The 21,352-nt window shown below is 45.2% G+C and overlaps 1 protein-coding gene across 1 annotated transcript in view; it reads left to right on the top strand.

The window, feature by feature from the left end:
- Window positions 1-21,352, top strand: part of LOC138753136 (laminin subunit alpha-3-like) — a 341,672-nt gene that overhangs the window by 251,042 nt on the left and 69,278 nt on the right. Inside the window, exons 39-46 of the mRNA XM_069915711.1 lie at window positions 2,426-2,539; window positions 8,369-8,487; window positions 9,061-9,141; window positions 11,877-11,998; window positions 12,245-12,295; window positions 17,657-17,808; window positions 19,264-19,374; window positions 20,511-20,622. Coding sequence (XP_069771812.1) covers window positions 2,426-2,539; window positions 8,369-8,487; window positions 9,061-9,141; window positions 11,877-11,998; window positions 12,245-12,295; window positions 17,657-17,808; window positions 19,264-19,374; window positions 20,511-20,622 — 862 coding nt within the window. The remainder of the gene's footprint in view (window positions 1-2,425; window positions 2,540-8,368; window positions 8,488-9,060; window positions 9,142-11,876; window positions 11,999-12,244; window positions 12,296-17,656; window positions 17,809-19,263; window positions 19,375-20,510; window positions 20,623-21,352) is intronic.

Here is a 21,352-nt window from a genome sequence, read left to right as displayed (position 1 = left end):
TTGGTGCACCTCTGTCACGGTGGCCAGTGGAGAGCTCGCCATATAATATAACATAGATGGAATTCAGTGGAAGTCGGTTCATACCTTATATTGTTTGCAATGATAATCTGGGAGAGAAGATTTGCTCCAAGGGCAAAGTAAGTGTTTCAGCTCTCCAAAATAATAGGAAATGACTGTGTAATTGTCTAGACACGTCTGAGTCCAGACGTGGGAAAGGTGTGTTGCTGCCACACCTTGGAACAGGCTGTAACTAGACCAGTGGCTGAATCAACTGATTTGTCAGGGCTGGATCAGTACTTGTAGCTGTTATAAACCTGAGTCAGAGACCAAGTGGAAAGACAGACACCTGAGTCTGAATCAGCCTCACTTCTCCGACTGGGTATAAAATCAGCACTCAGAGGTGAGCTCCCCAATGTAAATTTTCTCCCGCGAGGCTCAAGTCTGCAGAATGGCTGTGTGCAATATGTGGGTAAAGAGGCTGGGCGTCCTAGTTGTCCTGTTGTCGATCGCTGCACCATGCTTTGGAGGAATGAGGCCAATGGAAAAGCCAAAGGATGTTCCGCAGGCTCCAGTAAATCTTCTCTTGAACAGCACCAGTAACAGGATCCACTGCAGAAAGGTAAGGTTCTGATTAGTCGTCGTTAAACATTAAATGAGACGCCAAGCAGTTTTATAATTTAAAGAATCCTGCAGCTTTGGGCATGGCATTGCCTCCAACTAAACGGAGGCTTGTTGAAAGAAAGTGTGCCTGGGTTTGTTCAGGACAAACAGATCTCTAGTTTAATTCCTATTTTGTAGCCATTGTGATCTTGAATGCTTGTGGTGCTATGTCTCAAGTACCGTGGCTATACTGGCCTAGTGGACTCTCTAAGGCTATTGGACATGGGAGGGAGCAGTGTTTGTTTTCAGACAAGGAAGCAGAGTTGTGGTAACCTGGAATACGCTGTGTCGATGAGATTGGACAAGTGTTTGAAGGGGATTAGTGTATGCATTGTGTGTGTGTACCGTGGACTGGAGAAATGCTGTTTCATCTGGTTGTATATGTACAATCAATTGTTATTAAACTTGAACTGAAGACAGATGCACAAGTTGGGGTGAAGCTGATCAGACGTCATCTGAATGCAGGCAACAAGGACTTTCTATGTACTTCAACCATTCAATTCCCTGGAAAGTACTTGTAATCAGGATAACTTCCCTGTGAGCTTATCTCTACTCCTCCCCCCAACTCTGATCCTGCACACTGACTAAATTCCACTGCTGCTTCAACCCTCGCCAAGAGATTTCGCCAACAGTCTGCTCTCTACTACTTGCGCAATACACAAACATGTTGGAGAAACTCAGCAGGTCATACAGCAAGCAAAAGGTCGGGCCCTTCATCAATGCAGAGGGGGAACAGAGAGAAAACTCACTTCGAAGGGAGGAGAACTCCTTCAGGGTAGGCATCCCTCAAAGAGACTGCAGTGGAGCAGCTGAATGGAGTTAAATAGAAAGTCAAGGGCCCAGTTCTGAAGTTCCTTTGCTCTCTATGGATGGTGCGTGACCTTCTGAATTTCTCCAGCATTATCGTGTATTGCATTTGACCTCAGAGTCTGCATATACTTTCTTGCTTAATTTTCAACTACTTACATTTGACTTCTGAAAGGGAACAAGAGCTGGGACAGTTTGCAAAGTTAAAGTTTTCAGTTCTGATCTCCTCATTACAGGAAGGATGTGGAAGCTTTGGAGAGGGTGCAGAGGAGATTTACCAGGATGTTGCCTGGATTGGAGAACATATGTTTGAGCTGGGACTTTTCTTCTCGGAATGATGAAGGATGAGAAGTGACTTAAAAGAGGTGTATAAGATTATGAGGATTATGAGATTATAAGTAGACAGCCAACACCTTTTTCCCGGGGTGACAATAGCAAATAAAAGAGAACATTGGTGTAAAGTGAGGGGAGAAAAGTTTGGAGGAGACATTAGGGTAAGGATGTTTTTGCAGAGAGTGGTGGGAGCCTGGAATGCATTGCCAGGGGTGGTGGTGGAGGCTGGTACAATGGGGACATTCAAAAGACCCTTAGGCACATGGATGTAAGAAAACTAGAGAATTATGGGTGTGTTGGAGGGAAGGGTTAGATTGTTGTGGAGTAGGTTTCCCTAGGTTGGCACAACATCGTGGGCCAAAGGGCCTGCACTGTTTTGGACTGTTCTTTGTAACTTGGGACATCTCCCGACAACAGAGCTCGTGATGTAACACTGGGGTGAATGGATGCCTGTCTGGCACAGCAGGACCCCTCTGCACCCTCTCCAAAGCGTACAAACTCTTTACAGACAGAGCCAGATTCAAACCTGGGTGGCAGTCCCTGTAATAATGTCGCGCTAACTGCTGCACCATCTGTGCCTCCTCTGGCTCAGGGTTTTAACTCTTGCTGCTTTTACTGTTGACAGAGATGTGGCGTTGGATACTACAGAGACCGCAAGGGCTTTTACCTGGGTCGATGTGTCCCTTGTCGTTGTCACGGTCATTCCAGTCGATGTGAGGACCAAACTGGAAAATGCATTGTAAGTTGCTGGAGATACATTTGCATGTAAATGGCCCGTCTCTTCATTTATCTGCGGCCTGTAGTACCCCCCCCACCCCCCCCCCACAGATGTTTCAGCTCTGCACCACACTCCATCCATTCCTCTCTACGCCGATGTCCCTGTCACAGCCTGCCGCCATCCCTGACCTTCAATTGTTTACTCACCTCTCTCTCTCCCTCTGAACTCAACTCTCTCATAGAGCCACTGCCCCCGGCACTCTCTCAGTGGAATCTGCACGCTCTCCCTGTGAGCGTGTGGGCTTCTCCTCCCCCTCCTTACCCCCGGCGTGTTCCAGTTTCCTCCCGCATCCCAAAGATCTGTGGGTCTGCGGTTTAAATTGCAGCTTACAAGATCACAAGGCAGAGGAGGAGAAGTAGGCCATTTGGCCCATTGAGTCTGCCCTGCCATTGTAATCATGAATTGATTCTCCCTCCCACTCAGCCCCACTCCTTGGCTTTCTGCCTGTAATCCTTGATGCCCTGACTAATCAAGTACCTGTCAAAACATTGTTTAACTGCACCCAACGACCTCGCTTCTACCGCTGCCTGTGGCAACGCATTCCACAGACTCACGACCCTCTAACTAAATAAATTTTTACATATCTCTGTTTTAAACTGACACCCTTTTATCCTGAAGATATCCTCCCTTATCCTAGACTCTCCTCCCATGGCAAACATCCTTGCCACATCCACTCTGTCTGGGCCTTTCAGCATTCTATGCCTCTATGAGGCCCCATCCCTCATCCTTCTGCACTCTAACGAGTACAGTCCAAGAGTTGACAAACATTCCTCGTATGCTAATCCCTTCATTTCTGGTATAATTCCACTAAATCTTCTCTGAACCCTCTCTAATGCCAGCATGTCTTTTCTCCAATAAGGAGCCTTAAACTGCACGCAAGTGAGGTCTCACCAGTGCCCAATAGAGTCTCATCATTACATCCTTGCTCTTGTATGCTATTCCTGAATTGTTTGGGTGTTACGGCATGGACTAGTAGGGCCGAACTGGCCTGTTCTGTGCTGTAAGTGGTTATATGGTTATAAGGGAGAATCTAGGGGAGCCGAGTTTGATGGGATCAGTGTAAATGGGTGAGGGTTGGCACGACTTCAGTGGGCCAAAGGACCTCTTATGTTCTGTAACCTTCTCTATGGCCTTGACCCCTCCTTGTGGCAGCGAGCTCCACTTTTACACCCTGAATTCCAAGTTGGATCGACATATGACTTTCAGATTTGTAGAATCAGGATATATTTATGCCTCAGAGGGAGGCCATTTAGCCCATTGCGTCTACACTGGTTGACTAGAGCAACCCAGCCTAATGCCACCCTCCAGCAATGGGTCTGTTGCTCCACATCCCGAGTGGTGAGTTGTGATGGCAGTCTCAGCCCCTCCCATCCTTTCAGGCACTAAGTTTCTTGGGTTGTACAGCATGGAACAGGCCCTGCTGGCCCAGTTGGTCTAGTTCCATTTGCCTGTGTTTGGCTAAACCAGTGGTTTTGAATCTTTTTTATCACCTTAAGTAATCCCTTGCAAACCACAGAGTATAGGATGCAACATGGCACGGTTGGGATTTCAGGGTCTGAGTTACAGGGAAAGGTTGTGCATTCTGGGGCTTTTTTCTCTGGAGCGTAGAAGATTGAGGGGGGACTTGATCGAGGTGTTTAAGATTTTGAAAGGGACAGAGTAAATGTGGATAGGCTTTTTCAATTAAGAAAGGGGGAGATTCAAACTAGAGGGCATGGTTTAAGATTGAAGGGGTAAAATTATAAGGGGAACATGAGGGGAAATTTCTTTACGCAGAGGGTGGTGGGGATGTGGAATGAGCTTCCGGCAGACGTGGTCGAGGCGGGATCATTGGTTACATTTAAGGAAAGACTGGATTGTTACATGGAGAGGAGAGGACTAGAGGGGTATGGACCGGGTGCTGGTCAGTGGGACTAGGAGGGTGGGGATTTGCTACGGCATGGACTAGTAGGGCCGAACTGGCCTGTTCTGTGCTGTAAGTGGTTATATGGTTATATGGTTAAGTGAACCGGCGTGGACTTGAAGGGCCGAAATGGCCTGTTTCCATGCCATAAACAGTTATATGGTTATGGTTAACTGTTGAGATGTTTCTGGTGTAGCGGTCAATGCAACACCTTTACAGTGCCAGTGATTGGGGCCAGGATTCAAATCCTGCGCTGTACGCAAGTTTGTACATTCTCCCCTCGTCCGCATGGGTTTTCCCCAGGGACTCTGGTTTCCTCTCATCATTTGAAACTTATCGAGGATGTAGGTTAATTGGGTGTAAATAGGGCAGCACAGACTCATCAGCCGAAATGGCTGTAGGTCTAATTTTAAAATTTAAGTTGGTATATGAGTGGAAAACAAAAGGTTGAGAACCACTGTTCTAAACCCTTCCTATTCGTATATCTGTCCGAATGAACATCGTTTATTCCCACTTCTTCAGCTTCCTATGGCAGCATTCCAGATACAGACCACCCTCTGAGTGAAAAGTTACCCCTTTCCCTCTGACCTTAAACCTGTGCCCTCTGGTTCTAGAACATCGACCCTGAGAAACAGACTGTGTACACCTCATGATTTTATAATCCTCAATAAGGACACCCCTCAGCCTCCCACACTCCAGGAAATAAAGGCCCAGCCTCTCCCAAGAACTCTAGTGCTAGCCACATTCTGGTGCATCACCTCCGCACCCCTGCCAATTGAATGATATCTGGACCTCCACCACAGCCTGGTGAAAACACATTTCTTTCTCCTCTGCTTGGAATCCATGCCCCTGGTTTTTGACCCCTCTACTGAAGAAAATAGGTCCTTCCTGATGACTCTCTCCCGGGGGGGGTCTCTCAAAGGTTTTCCTTTCTCTGACAACCCTGGAAGATAAGTTTCAAGACCTCTGTGACCTCCCCCTGATTAGTAAATCCCTTGAGGTCAATGCCCAACAACTAAAAACTGTTCCAAAATTGCAGGATCTTGGACCAAGAATTTCTGCCTGAACCCACCTTTATTCATTCAGCAGAATCTCTTGTGTTTTAGTGGAATTTGTTATTGCATTAATAGTTCAACCCAAATCCATGACATTTCTCAATGACAAAATGTGAATTTTCCCCATCATTTTACATTCTCTGGAGACCAATAGGAGCTGGTGTTTGGCCCTCACATTAGTGGGCATCATGGTTAGACTATTACAGCGTATTGAATCTGTCCCTGGTGGTAAGGAGTTTGTACCTTCTTCCTGTCTCCACGTGGGCTTTCCCAGGAGGGCACAACTTCTGGATTGAAGGGTGTTCGCTTAGAACAGAGATGTGGAGAAACTTCTTCAGCCAGAGGGTGGTGAATCTGTGGAATTTGATGCTGTAGGCAGTTGTTATTGGTGAATTTATGGCAGAGATCAGTTCTGTTGGTTTCTTCTGTACTTCTCTCCTACTGACTACATAAAAAACATTTTAAAATGTCATGTCGCAAAGCTACATAAAAGCATTGTTTGACCTGCTGAGTTTCTCCAGCATGTGTGTTTTTTCACTTAACCACGGTGTCAACAGAATCCTGTGTTTTACCTCTCAAAAAATATTATGATTTCAGACTGTGTTTCCCCCCCCCCCCCACCTTAAATGTGCTGTGGACCACATGGATGCTGTATGGCCCCGCTGAGAATGGCTGCATTGCAACACCAGACCAGGCCCTACGACCCATCATGTTGTGTTGACATATGTCAACCTACTCAACTATCTAAACCTTCCCCACTTCACACCCATAACCCTCTATTTCTCTTACATCCATGTGCCTGTCCAAGAGTCTCTTAAATGCCCCTGTGTGCCAGCCTCCACCACCACCACCCCCGGCAGTGCATTCCAGGCACCCACCATTCGCTGTGTTAAAAAACCTACCTCTGGCGTCTCCCCTAAACATTCTTCCCCCCACTTTAAACAGATGCCCTCAGATATTTCCTACTATTGCTTCAGGAAAAGCTATTTTTTTAAAAATTGTGTAATAATGCCAAGTAAATCAGATTTGGAACAGAGTTTCAGTACTGCAGGTCCTGTCTGATCACACTGCCAATCACTCCCCAATTCCTGTCCCCTGGCAGTGTACACGTGTTCCACCTCAGCAGGAGGGAGTGGGAAGCATGCAGCTGAATGACAAATTAAAACTTGCTCTTTAAACTCTGCCCTGCAGAAATATAAGCAATACATTTTTTTTAAAAAGAGCTCTTCTGACATTATTCTTGAGTACTGTTACAATTTTTAAACAAACTTATTCCACAAGGTCAACATCATGTGCCAAAGGGCCTGTACTGTGTTGGAATGTTCTAAGGTCTATTCTCATTTGACAAGTTGTCATCTCATTAGGCAGCTGAGGGAGAACCCTACAGCACAAAAGGAGGCCATTTGGCCCCATGTGCTGCTGCTAGCTGTTCAAAGATTGCTTTTGGTATAGATGCAGCTCAGTCCTGCTGTTGGGTCAATGCTATTTTAGCACCTGTGACTCAGGTTCAAATCCAGCGCTGTCTATAAGCTTGTGCATTCTCCCTGTGACCTGCTTGGAGGTGCTCCACCTGCCTCCCAACTTCTAAAGTCATAAAGGTTAGTAGGTTAATGGGCCACATGTGTGTATTTGGGTGGCAATTCGTGGGCCAGAAGGACCTGTCACTCTGCTGTATCTTGAAATTAAACCAGCTCTATTCAAGAAGGTTTTCAAGGATTGCAGAGGGATTTGGGCTGCTTAGAAAAGTGGGCTGAAAAATGGCAGATGGAATTTAATGCTGATAAGTGTGAGGTGCTTCATTTTGGTAAGAAGAATCAGAACAGGACATACGTGGTAAATGGGAGAGCATTGAGGAATACAGAAGAGCAGAAAGATTTAGGAGTGACGGTACATCGTTCCCTGAAGGTAGAAACTCACGTGAATAGGGTGGTGAAGAAGGCTTTTAGTATGCTGGCCTTTATCAATCATTGCATGGAATAAAGGAGTTGGGAGGTGATGTTGAGACTGTATAAGACGTTGGTGCGGCCTAATTTGGAGTTCTGTGTGCAGTTCTGGTCGCCTAATTATAGGAAGGATATAAACAGAGTGGAGAGAGTGCAGAGAAGGTTTACCAGAATGTTGCCTGGGTTTAAGCATCTAGAGTATAGGGAGAGATTGGACAGATTGGGTCTTTGTTCCTTGGAGCGTAGAAGGTTGAGAGGGGATTTGATAGAAGTATTTAAGATTATGAAAGGGATAGACAGAGTGGATGTGGATAGACTATTTCCGTTAAGAGTAGGAGAGATTGAAACAAGAGGACATGAGTTAAGAGTTAAGGGGCAGAGGTTTAGAGGTAACATGAGGGGGAACTTCTTTACTCAGAGAGTGGTAGCCGTGTGGAATGAGCTTCCGGGAGAAATAGTGGCGGCAGAGTCAATTTTATTATTTAAGAAAAAGCTGGACAGGTATATGGATGAGAAGAAGGTGGAGGGTTATGGTCATTGTGCAGGGAGGTGGGACTAGAGAGGAGAGTTTGGTTTGGTGCGGACTAGAAGGGCCTAATGGCCTGTTTCCGTGCTGTAATTGTTATGTTATGTTAAGTGTTTCACCCAGACCCAAGTGAAAGCTTCTGCTTTCTCTCTACTGTTCACCTGCACATGCTCAATGGCAAACTCCTTCACTGACCTCTCACCCCCTCGTGAGTCTTTATGCAGGTGGGACTGGTTGGCTTGCGTTAGCTTATCCTCTGTGGATGCTGGCCGTCTGTGAATGACCAGTATTCTCAGTTCTTTTGTTCCTTGCAAGTAAGTTGGCTGACCATTGTACCGAGTAACACGTTCTCCTCTGTGACAGGACTGTCGACACAACACGGAAGGGGATCACTGTGAGCGATGTCAAGCGGGCTTTTTTGGAGATGCTGCCCAGAGCAGATGCAGCCCTTGTGAATGTCCATACACACAACCCTCCAACAAGTAAGGCTCACAGAAATTAATGCGGAAATTTAGCATCAAAGTTTACCTCGTGGTGGCCTACCTGCAGGAAGGATATCAATCAGATTGAAAGAGTACAAAGAAAATTTACTAGGATGTTGTGGGGACTTGAGGAACAGGGAAAAGTGAAATAGGTTGAGACTGTATTCCCTGGAGCGTTGGAAAATGAGGAGAGATTTGATGGGGTATACAAAATTATGAGGGATGTATACAGAATAAATGTAGGTAGGCTGTTGTTGGGTGAGACAAGAACTAGAGTTAAGGTTAAAGGGGAAGCATGAAATGTTTAAAGAGGATATTGAGGAAGCTTCTTTGTGCAGAGAGTGGTGGGAGTGTGGAACGAGCTGCCAGCTGAAGTGGTGAATGTGGGCTCAATTTTAATATTTAAGAAGAATTTGGACAGGTACATGGATGGGAGGGCGATGGACTGGGTTCAGGTCAGTGGGACTAGACAAAATACTAGATGGGCCAAAGGGCCTTTTCCTGAACCGTTGTGATTGATGATTCCGTATCATCCTGAGTTATTGATGATCCACACCTCGCTTTTCTTCACAGCTTTGCCACAGGATGCGGTGAAGTGAATGGCATCATGAAGTGTCAATGTAAACCAGGCTACACTGGGGAAAGATGCGAGAGGTCAGTCCTGGCTCTTTGGTCAAAATGAACTCCCCTTTGAAAGCATCTGGAGTAGTATGTGCAGTTCTGGACACCGCACTGTACTGGAGAGAGGTAGAGGGGATCCATGTTTCCTTGATGGAGTATGAGAGGAGACTGAACATCACCTCCTGCAATGTGACCACCAGAACCCAAGGCTGTAGTCCGGCTGAAGTCTGACCAGCATTCTGTAAAGTGGCACCATAACCTCCCTATTCTATACTGCGGCTAATTAAGGCAAATTTAGTTGGTGGGATGATTAACCCATTGCTGTTACAGCGCCAGCTACCTGGGTTCGAATCCCCGCTGTCCGTAAGGAATTTGTACGTTCTTCCTGTGTCTGCGTGGGTTTCCTCTGGGTGCTCCAGTTTCCTACCATGTTCCATAGACAAATTGGTCATGTGTGTATTTGGGCAGCATGGGGTTGTGAGCTGGAGGGGTTTATTACTGTGCTGTATATCTAAATTTAAAAAAAATTAAAATACCATGTGCACCTCTGCCCTGCCTCCTTCCTTTCCCCTGCTGTCAGGTATCAAAGCTAGAAATAATTGGGCCTGTTGAGCCTGTACCACGGCTGATCTGGAATGAAGGGATTATAAAATCCCCTCTCATTCTGAATTTCAGTGAGTATAGTTCTGGATAACACAATCTCTCCATCTGCCAGACCCTTGCCAACTCACATCCTCTCTATAGACTCTCTGTGTCCTCTACACAATTTGCTTTTCCACTCAATGTCATTACCAAACTTAGATACTCAGCCCTTGGTGCCTGCTCCAAATCATTTCTGTATGTTGTGAACAGTTGTGGGCCCAGCACTGAACCCCATGGCACTCCATTCACCTCTGATTGCCAAACAAAGAATCACCCATCTCTCTGCTCTCTATTGGTCCTCCATCCATGCCAATACATTACACCCCCCCCCCCACCAACTCCAAGCATCCTTGTCTCATACGTGACTTATCAGTGGCATTTTATTGAACACCATCTGCGAATCCAAATATACCACATCCATAAGATATAGGAGAAAAGCAGGCCATTCAGCCTGTCAAGTCTGCTCCACCATTCCATCAGAAACTGACCCATTCTCCCACTCAGCCCCACATAATCTTTGATACTGACTATTCAGATACCTATCGATCTCTGCCTTAAATACACCCAATGACCTGACCTCCAAAGCCGCCCGTGGTAGAAAATTCACCACTCTCTGGCTAACACATTCCTCTGTGTCTCTGTTTTGAATGCACACCCTTCAATCTTGAAACTGTGCCCCTTGACCTTGACTGTGGGAAACAACTTTGCTACATCTATTCTGTTCAGGTCTTTCAACATTCAAAATGCTTCTATAAGTACCCCCCCTCCCCCTCAGTCCAAGAACTGACAAACATTCCTTATTTGCTAAACCCTTCATTCCAGGAATTATTCTTGTAAATCTTCTCTGAACCGTCTCCAATGCCAGCACATCCTTCCTTAAATAAGGAGCCCAAAACTCTACCCCAGTGGTTTTCAACCTTTTACCTTCCACTCACATCTCACTTTAAGTAATCCCCATGCCATAGGTGCTCTATGATTAGAAAGGGATTGCTTAAGGTGGGATGTGAGAAGGAAGGGAAGGTTGAGAATCACTGCTGTAGACCCAATTGTTACTGAAATATTTTGCTTGAGAAAAATTGTCATCGGCCCATTTCCTTCGGAGTTCTGAAACCGTGTGCATAACCATGTCCAGAACCCGAGGCCATGGTTTAAGGATAATAGGCAAACCATTTAGGACCGTGATGAGGAGGAATTTCTTGACCCAGAGGGTGGTGAATCTGTGGAATTCATTGCCACAGAGAGCAGTAGAGGCAGGTTCATTTAATATATTTAAGAGGGAATTAGATATATTTCTTCAGTATAAGGGTATTAAAGGTTACGGAGAGAAGGCGGGGACAGGGCACTGAACTTTAAGATCAGCCATGATCTCGTTGAATGGCGGAGCAGGCTCGAAGGGTCGAATGACCTACTCCTGATCCTCTCTTCTATGTTTCTATGAGTCAATGAGGGACTATTAAAACAGCGGTTTTCAAACTTTTTCTTTCCACTCACATTCGCCTTCTTCACCATCGACTCAACCTGGACATCAACCTTTAGGGTATCAGCACGAGGATTCCCAAGTCCCTTTGCGCCTTGGAATTTTGAATTTTCTCCCCATCCAAAAAAATAATCTGGCTCTTTTATTCCTTCTCCCAAATCACTTTCCAGCATGGTATTTCATCTACTGCTTCTTTGCCCATTCTCCTAATCTATTTAAGTTTCCCTACAGCCTCTCTGTTTTCTCCTCAAAAGCCATTTTCATCAATCCACTCCAGGAACTGGAGAGGTCAGGTTTGTTTTCAAGGTCAGGTTTATCGCGACCTGTATTAAAGCACATTCAGGAAGTTTTCTTGGTATAGAAGAGACTGACAGGAGACCTGTGAGGCGTATAAAATAATGAGGAACATAGATGAAGTAGATGTTTGGAATCTTTGCCCCCACGCAGCTGTTTTCACACCTGGGGTTCATCGGTTTTGGGTCAGGGGTAAGAGATTTCATGAGGATTGGAGGAAGACTCCCAGAGGATAATTGGGGATCTGGAACACACATCCTGAGGGATTAGTGGAAGCAGAGGCTTTACAGAGATCTCAATGAGCACCTGAATCTCAGGCTCGTTGCACTAAAGTTATTTTTAATGAAACCCACAGATGTGCTCCAGGTTATTTCGGGAACCCTCTGGAGATTGGCAGCCAGTGTCGGAGATGTCAGTGCAGCAACTCGGACTCCAGTAACTGTGATCCTTTGACAGGACAATGCAACAATTGTCCAGGTAACTGCCACAGAACATATGAGCCCTCTTCTACTCCCTGCATGCTCTGAAATGAATTGTTTTTGTCATGTTGCCTGAGATACAGTGCAAAGAGCCATTTTGTACACTACCCTATTATTAGTTCAGCACAGAGTAGATGGGCTAAAGGCTATTTCGGTAGTGTTTTATGGTTCGAATGCTAGCATCCATGGTTTTCATCTTGATGTCCAAAACATCTTTTCATTCATGGTTTTTGTCTTTTGACAGACTGTACAAACGAGGAACCAAAAGATACCAGTTTCGGTGACAAATGTGACGGTGAGTGAACAATCTTCCCACCTCCATCCTGGAGTTCCCGGTCAGGGAGGTTGGGGGGGGTTAGAGCCACGTCACTGAAGACCTGTAACTTTTAACAAGGAATTCATAAAAACTCACAAGGCAGCAAAGCAAGAGAAAGGCTGGGGTATACTGGCTAGGTTTATCAATGTTGAGCAGAGATACAGTTGTCCCTAATCCTCTTCCTGACCCCCTCAATCATCAGTCTGATCAAACCCCACAGTCTTGTAATTTTACCAACCAGAACACTCCACCGGTCTCTGACCCCCTAATTCCTCCCATCATCTTCCTTTCCATCACCTCACCCTCCCTCATGACCCTGTGACTATCTGCACCACACTTTCCCAATAACCCTCAGTACTCTGTCCATTGTGTCCCTTGTCCTCTCCCTCTCCCTTTCTTCTCCCATATCCTCCATCTCTCCATCCCCTCCTCCTCCTCTATCCCCTCTCATCTCCCTCTTCCTATCTCCTCTCCCCATCCTCTTTTCCCACCCTCTCTCACCATGCCCTCTCCTCCCCACCCCTATCCATCTCCCTCCCAGTCCTCTCACTTCCCCATCCTCTCCCCTCTCCATCTTCCCCTCCCTCTCTTCTTCTCCCACTTCCATCCTCCTCTTCCACCCCCATTTTCCTCTCCCATCACTATCCTCTTCCACCCCATCCTCCTCTCCCTTTCGGTGTAGATATGTATTGCTGTCCCTCCTCATGCCTTGATTCTGTGCTAATGGGTTGTTGTCGACCAGAGTAAAAACACAGAAATGCTGGAGGAACTCAGCAGGTCTCGCAACACCCACAGGAGGTAAAGATGTATATCCAACAGTTAGGGCCTGAGCCCTTCTTCAAGGTGTGAGTACAAAGCAGGCAGGCGCCGCAATTAAAAGGCTGTGGAGAAGGGAAGAAAGGGCAGGGGGAGGAGTGTAGACCATCAGATAAAAGGGGGAGAGAACTAGAGCAGAGGAGACATGGGGGGCTAATGGAAAGCAGAGAAGTTGTTGTTAATGCCATCCGGTTAACCCCTACCCTCCCACATCTTTCCAAATGTCACTTTTCCATGAGCTCTCTCTCTCTTTCCCTCTGTCTCCTTACCCCCAGCTCTTCTTCCATTGAGCTAAAAACACCCTCTCCCTCAATCAATTCTCACTTTTCCTCTCTCCTGTCCTCCTATCTATATCCAAGTAACTCCTTTTTATCTATTAGTCTGTAACCCCGCACCCCCCCCCCCCCCCAATCCCGCCCATTCTTCTCTTCCTATTCTTTTAGTTCATACCTTGAAGAGGGGCTCAGGTCTGAAAGATCGGTTATACATCTGTGGATGCTGTGAGATCTGCTGAGTTCCTCCAGCATTTCTGTGTTGCTACTAAAACATAGAAACATAGAAGATAGGAGCAGGAGTAGGTCATTCGACCCTTCGAGCCTGCTCCGCCATTCAACGAGATCATGCCTGATCTTAAAGTTCAGTACCCCGTCCCCGCCTTCTCTCCGTAACCTTTAATACCCTTATACTGAAGAAATAGATCTAATTCCCTCTTCAATAGATTTAATGAACCTGCCTCTACTGCCCTCTGTGGCAATGAATTCCACAGATTCACCACCCTCTGGGTCAAGAAATTCCTCCTCATCTCGGTCCTAAATGGTTTGCCTATTATCCTCAAACCATGGCCCCGGGTTCTGGATTTTCCCATCAAGGGAAACATCCCATCTGCATCCATTCTGTCCAGTCCTGCCAGAATTTTATAGGTCTCTATGAGATCCCCTCTCAATCTTCTAAACTCCAGCGAGTACAATCCCAATTTGCGCAATCTTTCCTCCTAAGTCATTCCTGCCATTCCAGGTATCAGCCTGGTGAATCGCCTCTGCACTCCCTCCATTGCAAGAACATCCTTCCTTAGATAAGGTGACCAAAACTGCACACAATACTCCAGGTGGGGTCTCACCAAGGCCCTGTAAAGCTGCAGTAAGGTATCCATGTTCCTAGACTCAAACCCTCTTGATATGAAGGCCAACATACCATTTGACTTTTTAACCGCCTGCTGTACCTACATGCTCGCCTTCAGAGACTGGTGTACAAGTACCCCTAGGTCTCTCTGCACCCCCATCTCTTAATCTATTGCCATTCAAATAGTAATCTGCCCTCCGGTTTGCATTACCAAAGTGGATAACCTCACATTGATCCACATTGTAGTGCATTGCCATGGATCTGCCCAGTCCCTCAATTTATCCAAATCACACTGGAGCTTCCTGACCCCCTCTTCCATGCACACAACCCCTCCTAGCTTAGTGTCATCTGCAAATTTGGAGATATTACATCCAATCCCCTCATCCAGATCATTAATGTAAATTGTGAACAGCTGGGGTCCCAGTACAGATCCCTGTGGCACCCCACTGGTCACCGCCTGCCACTCAGAAAACGAGCCATTTATCCCAACTCTCTGTCTTCTACCTGCCAGCCAGTTCTCAATCCACATCAATACTTTGCCCCCAATCCCATGAGCCTTGATTTTGGAAGCCAGTCGTTTATGCGGGATCTTATCGAAGGCATTTTGGAAGTCCAGGTACACCACATCCACTGGCTCTCCCCCATCTATTTTACCTGTCACCATCTCAAAGAATTCCAATAGATTTGTCAAGCACGATTTACCTTTTGTAAATCCATGTTCACTCTGTCCGATCCTTTCTCTGCTAGTCATATGCTCCGCTATTACATCCTTAATAATGGATTCCATCATTTTGCCCACTACTAATGTAAGGCTCACCGGCCGATAATTCTCCACTTTTTCTCTACCCCCCTTTTAAAATAGTGGGGTAACATTAGCTACTCTCCAATCCATGGGTACTGATCCTGAGTCTATCGAGTTCTGGAAAATAATTCTTAAAGCATCTGCTATCTGAATGGCCACTTCCTTGAGTATCCTAGGATGTAGATTATCAGGCCCTTGGGATTTATCTGCCTTCAATCCCATCAATTTCCCCAAGACCATGTCCTTAGAGATACTGATTTCTTTCAGTTCCTCCCTTGCATTAGTCTCTATGTTTCCCAACATCCTTGGGAGGTTATTTGTATCCTCTCTTGTGAAAACAGAACTAAAGTAAGAATTTAATTGGTCTGCCATTTCCTTATTCCCCATTATATATTCCCCTGATTCCGACTGCAAAGGACCTACTCTGGATTTCACCAATCTTTTCCTCTTGACATATTTATAAAAGCTTTTGCAGTCGGTTTTTATATTTGCCGCAAGCTTACTTTCGTAATTTATTTTTGCTCTCTTGATTAATCCCTTTGTCCTCCTTTGGTGCATCTTGAACTGCTCCCAGTCTTCGGTTGCGGTACTTTTTTTGGCCAATTGATATGCTCTCTCTTTGGACCCAACGCTGTCTCTAATTTCCCTTGTTATCCACGGTTGAGTCACCTTTTTTGGTTTATTTTTATGCCAAACCGGTATAAACGATTTTTGCAATTTCTCCATTAGATCTGTGAATGCTTTCCATTGTCTATCCACAGTCAACTCCCCCATAAACCACCAAATCCATCTTACTCAACTCCCATCTCATACCATCATAATTCCCTTTATTTAAATTCAGGACCTTAGTCTCGGTTTTAATTTCTTCACTCTCCATGTCGAGTGAGAATTCGATCATATTGTGATCGCTCCTACCCAAAGGGCCTCGCACAACAAGATTGTTGATTAGCCCCTTATCATTGCATAATACCCAATCTAAAATGGCCTGCTCCCGAGTTGGTTCCTCGACATATTGGTCTAGATAACAGTTCCGTAAACATTCAAGTAATTCCTCCTCCTCTGTATTTTTACCAATTTGACTAGTCCAATCTATATGTAAATTAAAGTCTCCCATGATAACAGCTGTTCCCTTATTGCACGCTTTTCTAATGCCTTCCCTCACCTCTACACTACTATTTGGAGGCCTATATACCACCCCCACTAACGTTTTCCGCCCCTTGCTATTCCTCAGTTCTACCCATATAGATTCCGCATCTTCTGAGTTAATATCCTTCCTGTCAATTGTGTCGGTCCCTTCTCTCACCATCAATACTACCCCACCCCCTTTTCTTTCTTGCCGATCCCTCCTAAATATCGTATACCTCGGGATGTTAAGTTCCCAGACTTGCTCACCCTGCAGCCATGTTTCTGTAATCCCAATCAAATCATATTTGTTTATCTCAATTTCCACAGCCAATTCATCTACCTTGTTCCGAATGCTTCTTGCATTAAGATATAAAGCCTTTAGATTTGCTTTTATCACTCTCCTTGCTCTTTCTGAGTTTTTACATTCGCTGCCTAACCTAACTTTTCCTGTTTTATCTTTTCTGTCCTTTGCCCTATCATACAGGTTCCCACCCCCCTGCCAAATTAGTTTAAACCGCACCCGACGGCTGCACCAAACCTAGCTGCCAATATATTGACCCCTTTTGGGTTTAGGTGTAACCCATCCTTCTTGTAGAGGTCATGCCTTCCCCAAAAGAGATCCCAATGATCCAAGAAGCCAAAACCCTGTCCTTTACACCAGCCCCTCAGCCACACATTCATTTTCCTTAACCTTCCATTTTTGTCCTCAGTTGCACTTGGCACAGGTAGCAAACCAGAGATCACCACCCTGGCTGTCCTATTTCTTAGTTTCTGTCCTAGCTCTCTGTAATCCTTTTTCAGTACTTCCTCCTTTTTATCTATGTCATTGGTACCCACATGTACCAAGACATCAGGCTGTTCGCCTTCCCCTTTTAGAATACCCTGGACCCGATTTGAGATATCCCGCCCCCTTGCACCAGCGAGGCAGCACACCATGCGGGCATACCTATCTGGCTCACAGAATCTCCTGTCTGTATTTCTGACAATGGAGTCCCCAATGACCACTGCATTCCTCTTTACCTTTTGGTCCACCACGCCAGGCTCAGTGCCAGCGACCTGGTCACTGCTGCCAGCTTCTGTCTGGTCATCTCCCTCAACAGCATCCAACAAAGTATACCTGTTACTGAGAAGGATATTCACAGGTGTGCTCTCCATTTTCCTGGTATTTTTCTTCCCACCCCTGACAGTTACCCACTTACCTGTCACATCTGGTCTTGGGGTAATTATGTCCCTGAAAGTTGAATCTATCAACTCCTCACTCTCCCTTACCAGCTGTAGGTCCTCAAGTTGCAGCTCCAGTTCCCCAACTCGGTCCTTAAGGAACTGCATCTCGGTGCACCTGACGCAGATGTGGCTATTTGGGAGGGTGGGACTCACCCGTGGTTCCCACATCTGACATCCAGTACAAAGCACTAACCCCATAGGCAGACTTGCGTGTTTCTCTCCATTGTCAATGGTAACCTGTTCTTTGCCTCCAGTCTGTGACAGCTGTACTGAAACACTCCTGCATGATTTGAACAAGATGGATTCTGATCTTCAAAAAATCAAACTGCAGATTCAGAACGCCAACATCAGTGCCAGCGCTCGACTTCGCATGAATGACTTGGACAAGGCCATTAAGCAGACTGAGGTACGCATGGCACGAGCCTTCAGAACAACTTGTTCTCTCCTTGTCACACCTGTCACAAAATGTTACCTGGCGCCTCTATAGGAAGTGAAGATTTAAAAAGCCTGGGAACAGGACCTGCAGTTTTTAATTTCTGAAGAAACTTGGAGTGTAATTTTCAAATTGGTTAATACCTCTTCTTTATGTGCTCACCACTCTCTCCTACAATTTAAAGTAGACCATAGGGCTCACATGTCCAAAGTCAAACTATCTCATTTTTATGTGGATGTATCTCATTGTTGTGATAAATGCAACAATGGAGATGCTTCATTAATTCATATGTTCTGACACGCCAGAGTCTTGAGAAATATTGGAACAAAGTATTTCAAACTTTCTCTGCATTTTTTAAAGTTAATTTTAAACCTAATCCCTTAACTGCTTTATTTGGTATTGTTGGAGAGAATGACATAACTTTAGCGGCATCTGATCGGCATACATTAGCTTTTATTTATTTTATGGCTGGATGGGCGGTGTTGCTCAGATGGAGGGATGTTACCCCACCTAATTATGCTCAATAGCTATGGGATGTGTAAGGTAAAACATCATGAGATGGGAATGTGTAAGGAGTTACCCTGTACAGGGCTGTAACAAGAAGGGGAGGTGTCCTTGTACTCCTGTTAGGTAAAACATCATGAGATGGGAATGTGCAGGGCTGTAACAAGATGTGAATGCATCCTTGTACTTACAAGATAAGAGAGACATTGATGGATTGAGAGGCAGGAAGCTAGCAGGGAAAGGATAGCAACAGTTTTAGTCATTGGACAAGTAATGATATGATGATGTTCTAAGCACATATCCAAGGGTATAAAAAATCACCATTTTGCTGATAACGGCAGAATGCATTCTCCGACTAACATGGTTAGTTGCAAGTGTTACAATCCGGTAATAAAGAACAAAGAACCCTGATTTCGACTCAGTCTGGTGTTTGTCTCACTCATTCATGAACAAAGCAGACCTAACAGATGTCAGGTCATGTTTAAACTTGGAGAAGATTAGATGCTCAATTTCCGATTCGAATGTAAATTTTCAAACTCGGTGGGTACCCTTTTTGAATTACTTTTATAATCTTTGATTTGTTATGAAGGTAGAATGAGGTAATTTATCACCCTGATAAGAATTCCGTCTTCCTTTTGGGCAAACGGCATCTTTCTTGGTCGTGGGTTTAGATTTTCCTTTTTTACAACACAATAAAATCTGTTTGATTAATAAGTGGAGTACCTTGGTTGAAATTATATGATTTAATTGTACTTGGTCTTTTTGACTTTTAACATATATCCGTTTGTACTCTATATTTTTGGATGTGAAATTTCAATGTTAATAAAAATTGTTAAAGAAAAGTGAAAAACAATGATAAAGAATGCATCCTAAGCCACATGTAGAATTGTATGAGTGTACCTGAAGTAATTGGTTTGGTTTCAGGCTGAGCTCACTGTGTATCGAGCCATTGTCAACAACCAGATGAAAAAGACAGACAACTTGGAAAACGACAACATGAACCTCATTCACGATATTGATGCACTCAAAGAAAAGGTAAACATCTTCTCCCATCTTGGAATGTTCTGAGGGTATTGAAATGGGGGTGGAGATGAGGGCAAAGTCTTCCTTAAAGGGGAAAGATTTGAAGAAACGGTTTGCTCCAGTTTTAATGAACTCTTGAAGTGGGAATGTTGTTAACCAGTCTCAAGGTTACAGAGAACATGGGTTTCAGGAGCTTTGCAGAAGTACTGGAGAGGAAATAAGTATGTTCTAATCATAGAATTATTATAGAAGAATAGAGTTTTACAGCATCGAAACAGGCCTTTCAGCCCAACTGATGCATGCGATTCAAGTTGCCAATTTTTGTCAGTGTTTGGCACATGTCCCTGTAATCCAGCCATTCTCAACTTTCTTTTGGCTATGGTCCTGTTAGGAATCTGCTCAAAGTTTATGGGCCCCCTTCCCTGTGAAGCAGTCAATTTTTTAATGTAGTAATTTCTTCCGTATTTCTCTCCTACTGACCACATAAGAAACATAAAAAATATTTAGGATTTCAGTCCTTGGGTCCCCCTTAAATATGTTATGGTCCCCGTTCAGAATGGCTGCTCTAAACCTGTATGTCCAAATGCCTCTGTTTGCACCACTTGCCCACAATCCTTTGCTCTCGGGTAGGGATGTCTAAAGCTGGAGATGACAGGGAAGAGATTTAAAGTAAATCTGAGGGGCACCTTCTTCACCTAGTATTGTAGGTGTGTGGGAGTGGTAGAGGTGGGGGACAAGTACATTGTATCGAGACAGATTCATGGACTGGAATGGTTCAGAGGGGTAAGGGCCAAATGCAGGCAAATGGGGCTGGCTCAGAGAGAACACGTGCTCAGCACGGAGTTGTCCTATTGCCATGCCATATAACTCATCGACTCTGTGAGACGTTAGTGCAGTTTCTGGCTCCCTGACAGAGACCTGAGCTGCTGGTGTTTCTAGCACCTTCTGTGCTTGTTTTGCCACTTCAGCAGTCAAGGGCAAACTTCTGCCGATTTGCTCCTTGTCTCTTCCACAGGGCTCAACCTTGGACTGCCAGCCGGGGTGCCTGCATGACCCCTGCGGACCACAACTAAACCTCACTTGGGTAGCTACCTCATGGTTTGCGGCCCACGGACCTGTTCTGTGACCTGAGAATGTTTTGTTTACAGGCGGAAAAGAACTTACGAAGCATGCGACTCTTGCTGTCATCAATTGACGAGAGCACGATCCAGGCACGGGACACGCTGACTCGCATAGAAAGCGTGTCGTCAAGCATCTCAGGTAAGGTGGTTCCTGAAACACGGTGGGTGGGTGGACATATTATGCATGTAGAAATGCAAGACTGCAGGTGATGGAATCCTGAGCAAGCAAAGAGAAGCTGGAGGCACTCAGCAGATCAGTTCACCCATGGAAGCTGCTGGTCAGTAAGTACTCAGGGTCTGAACCCTGCATCAAGCCCTTGAATGCTACGTGCCCTGCTGAGTTCCTCTGGCATCTCATTGTGGGCTTAACCTTCATGCCTGTTGAAGGGAGAGCAGTTCCTCTACCTCCCTGCACCTCCCTCATGTACTGTCCTGGTGTACATTAATGAAATGAGTTTATTGTCGTACACATTGTACAATGTACATATGCACCAAAGCTCTTGCTTGTGTTACAGGTTATATTATATAGTATTTCTAAATACTTTTTTAAAAGAGATTGAGTGGGGGTTTAGTGTAGATACTTACACTTCACTTCTCATTTAAATTGCAAGAGCTTTGCTGAAGCCAGACATTCAGGCCCAGTGATGTTGCAAAAACAATGGAACTGCTTTTGGAAAGAATTTCAAAAGCAGGTGCAAATGGAGAAGATAAAGATCTTTCAAGGATTGGTTTGGAGCCTTGGGAGAGGTTCTGGTTTTAAAAGCAGAGAGAGAGAGAGAGAGAGAGAAGTCAGTTCTGCAGTAGCTTTTGAGGCTGTAGCATGGCAAGCTGGCAGTTTGTTAAAAACTCCATTTTGAAGATTGACCACC

The sequence above is a fragment of the Narcine bancroftii genome, chromosome 2 (assembly GCF_036971445.1).
Source record: "Narcine bancroftii isolate sNarBan1 chromosome 2, sNarBan1.hap1, whole genome shotgun sequence".
NCBI classification, from domain to species: domain Eukaryota; kingdom Metazoa; phylum Chordata; class Chondrichthyes; order Torpediniformes; family Narcinidae; genus Narcine; species Narcine bancroftii.
The sequence above is the reverse complement of the archived record's forward strand: the minus strand, read 5'-3'. Positions and strand labels throughout refer to the sequence as shown.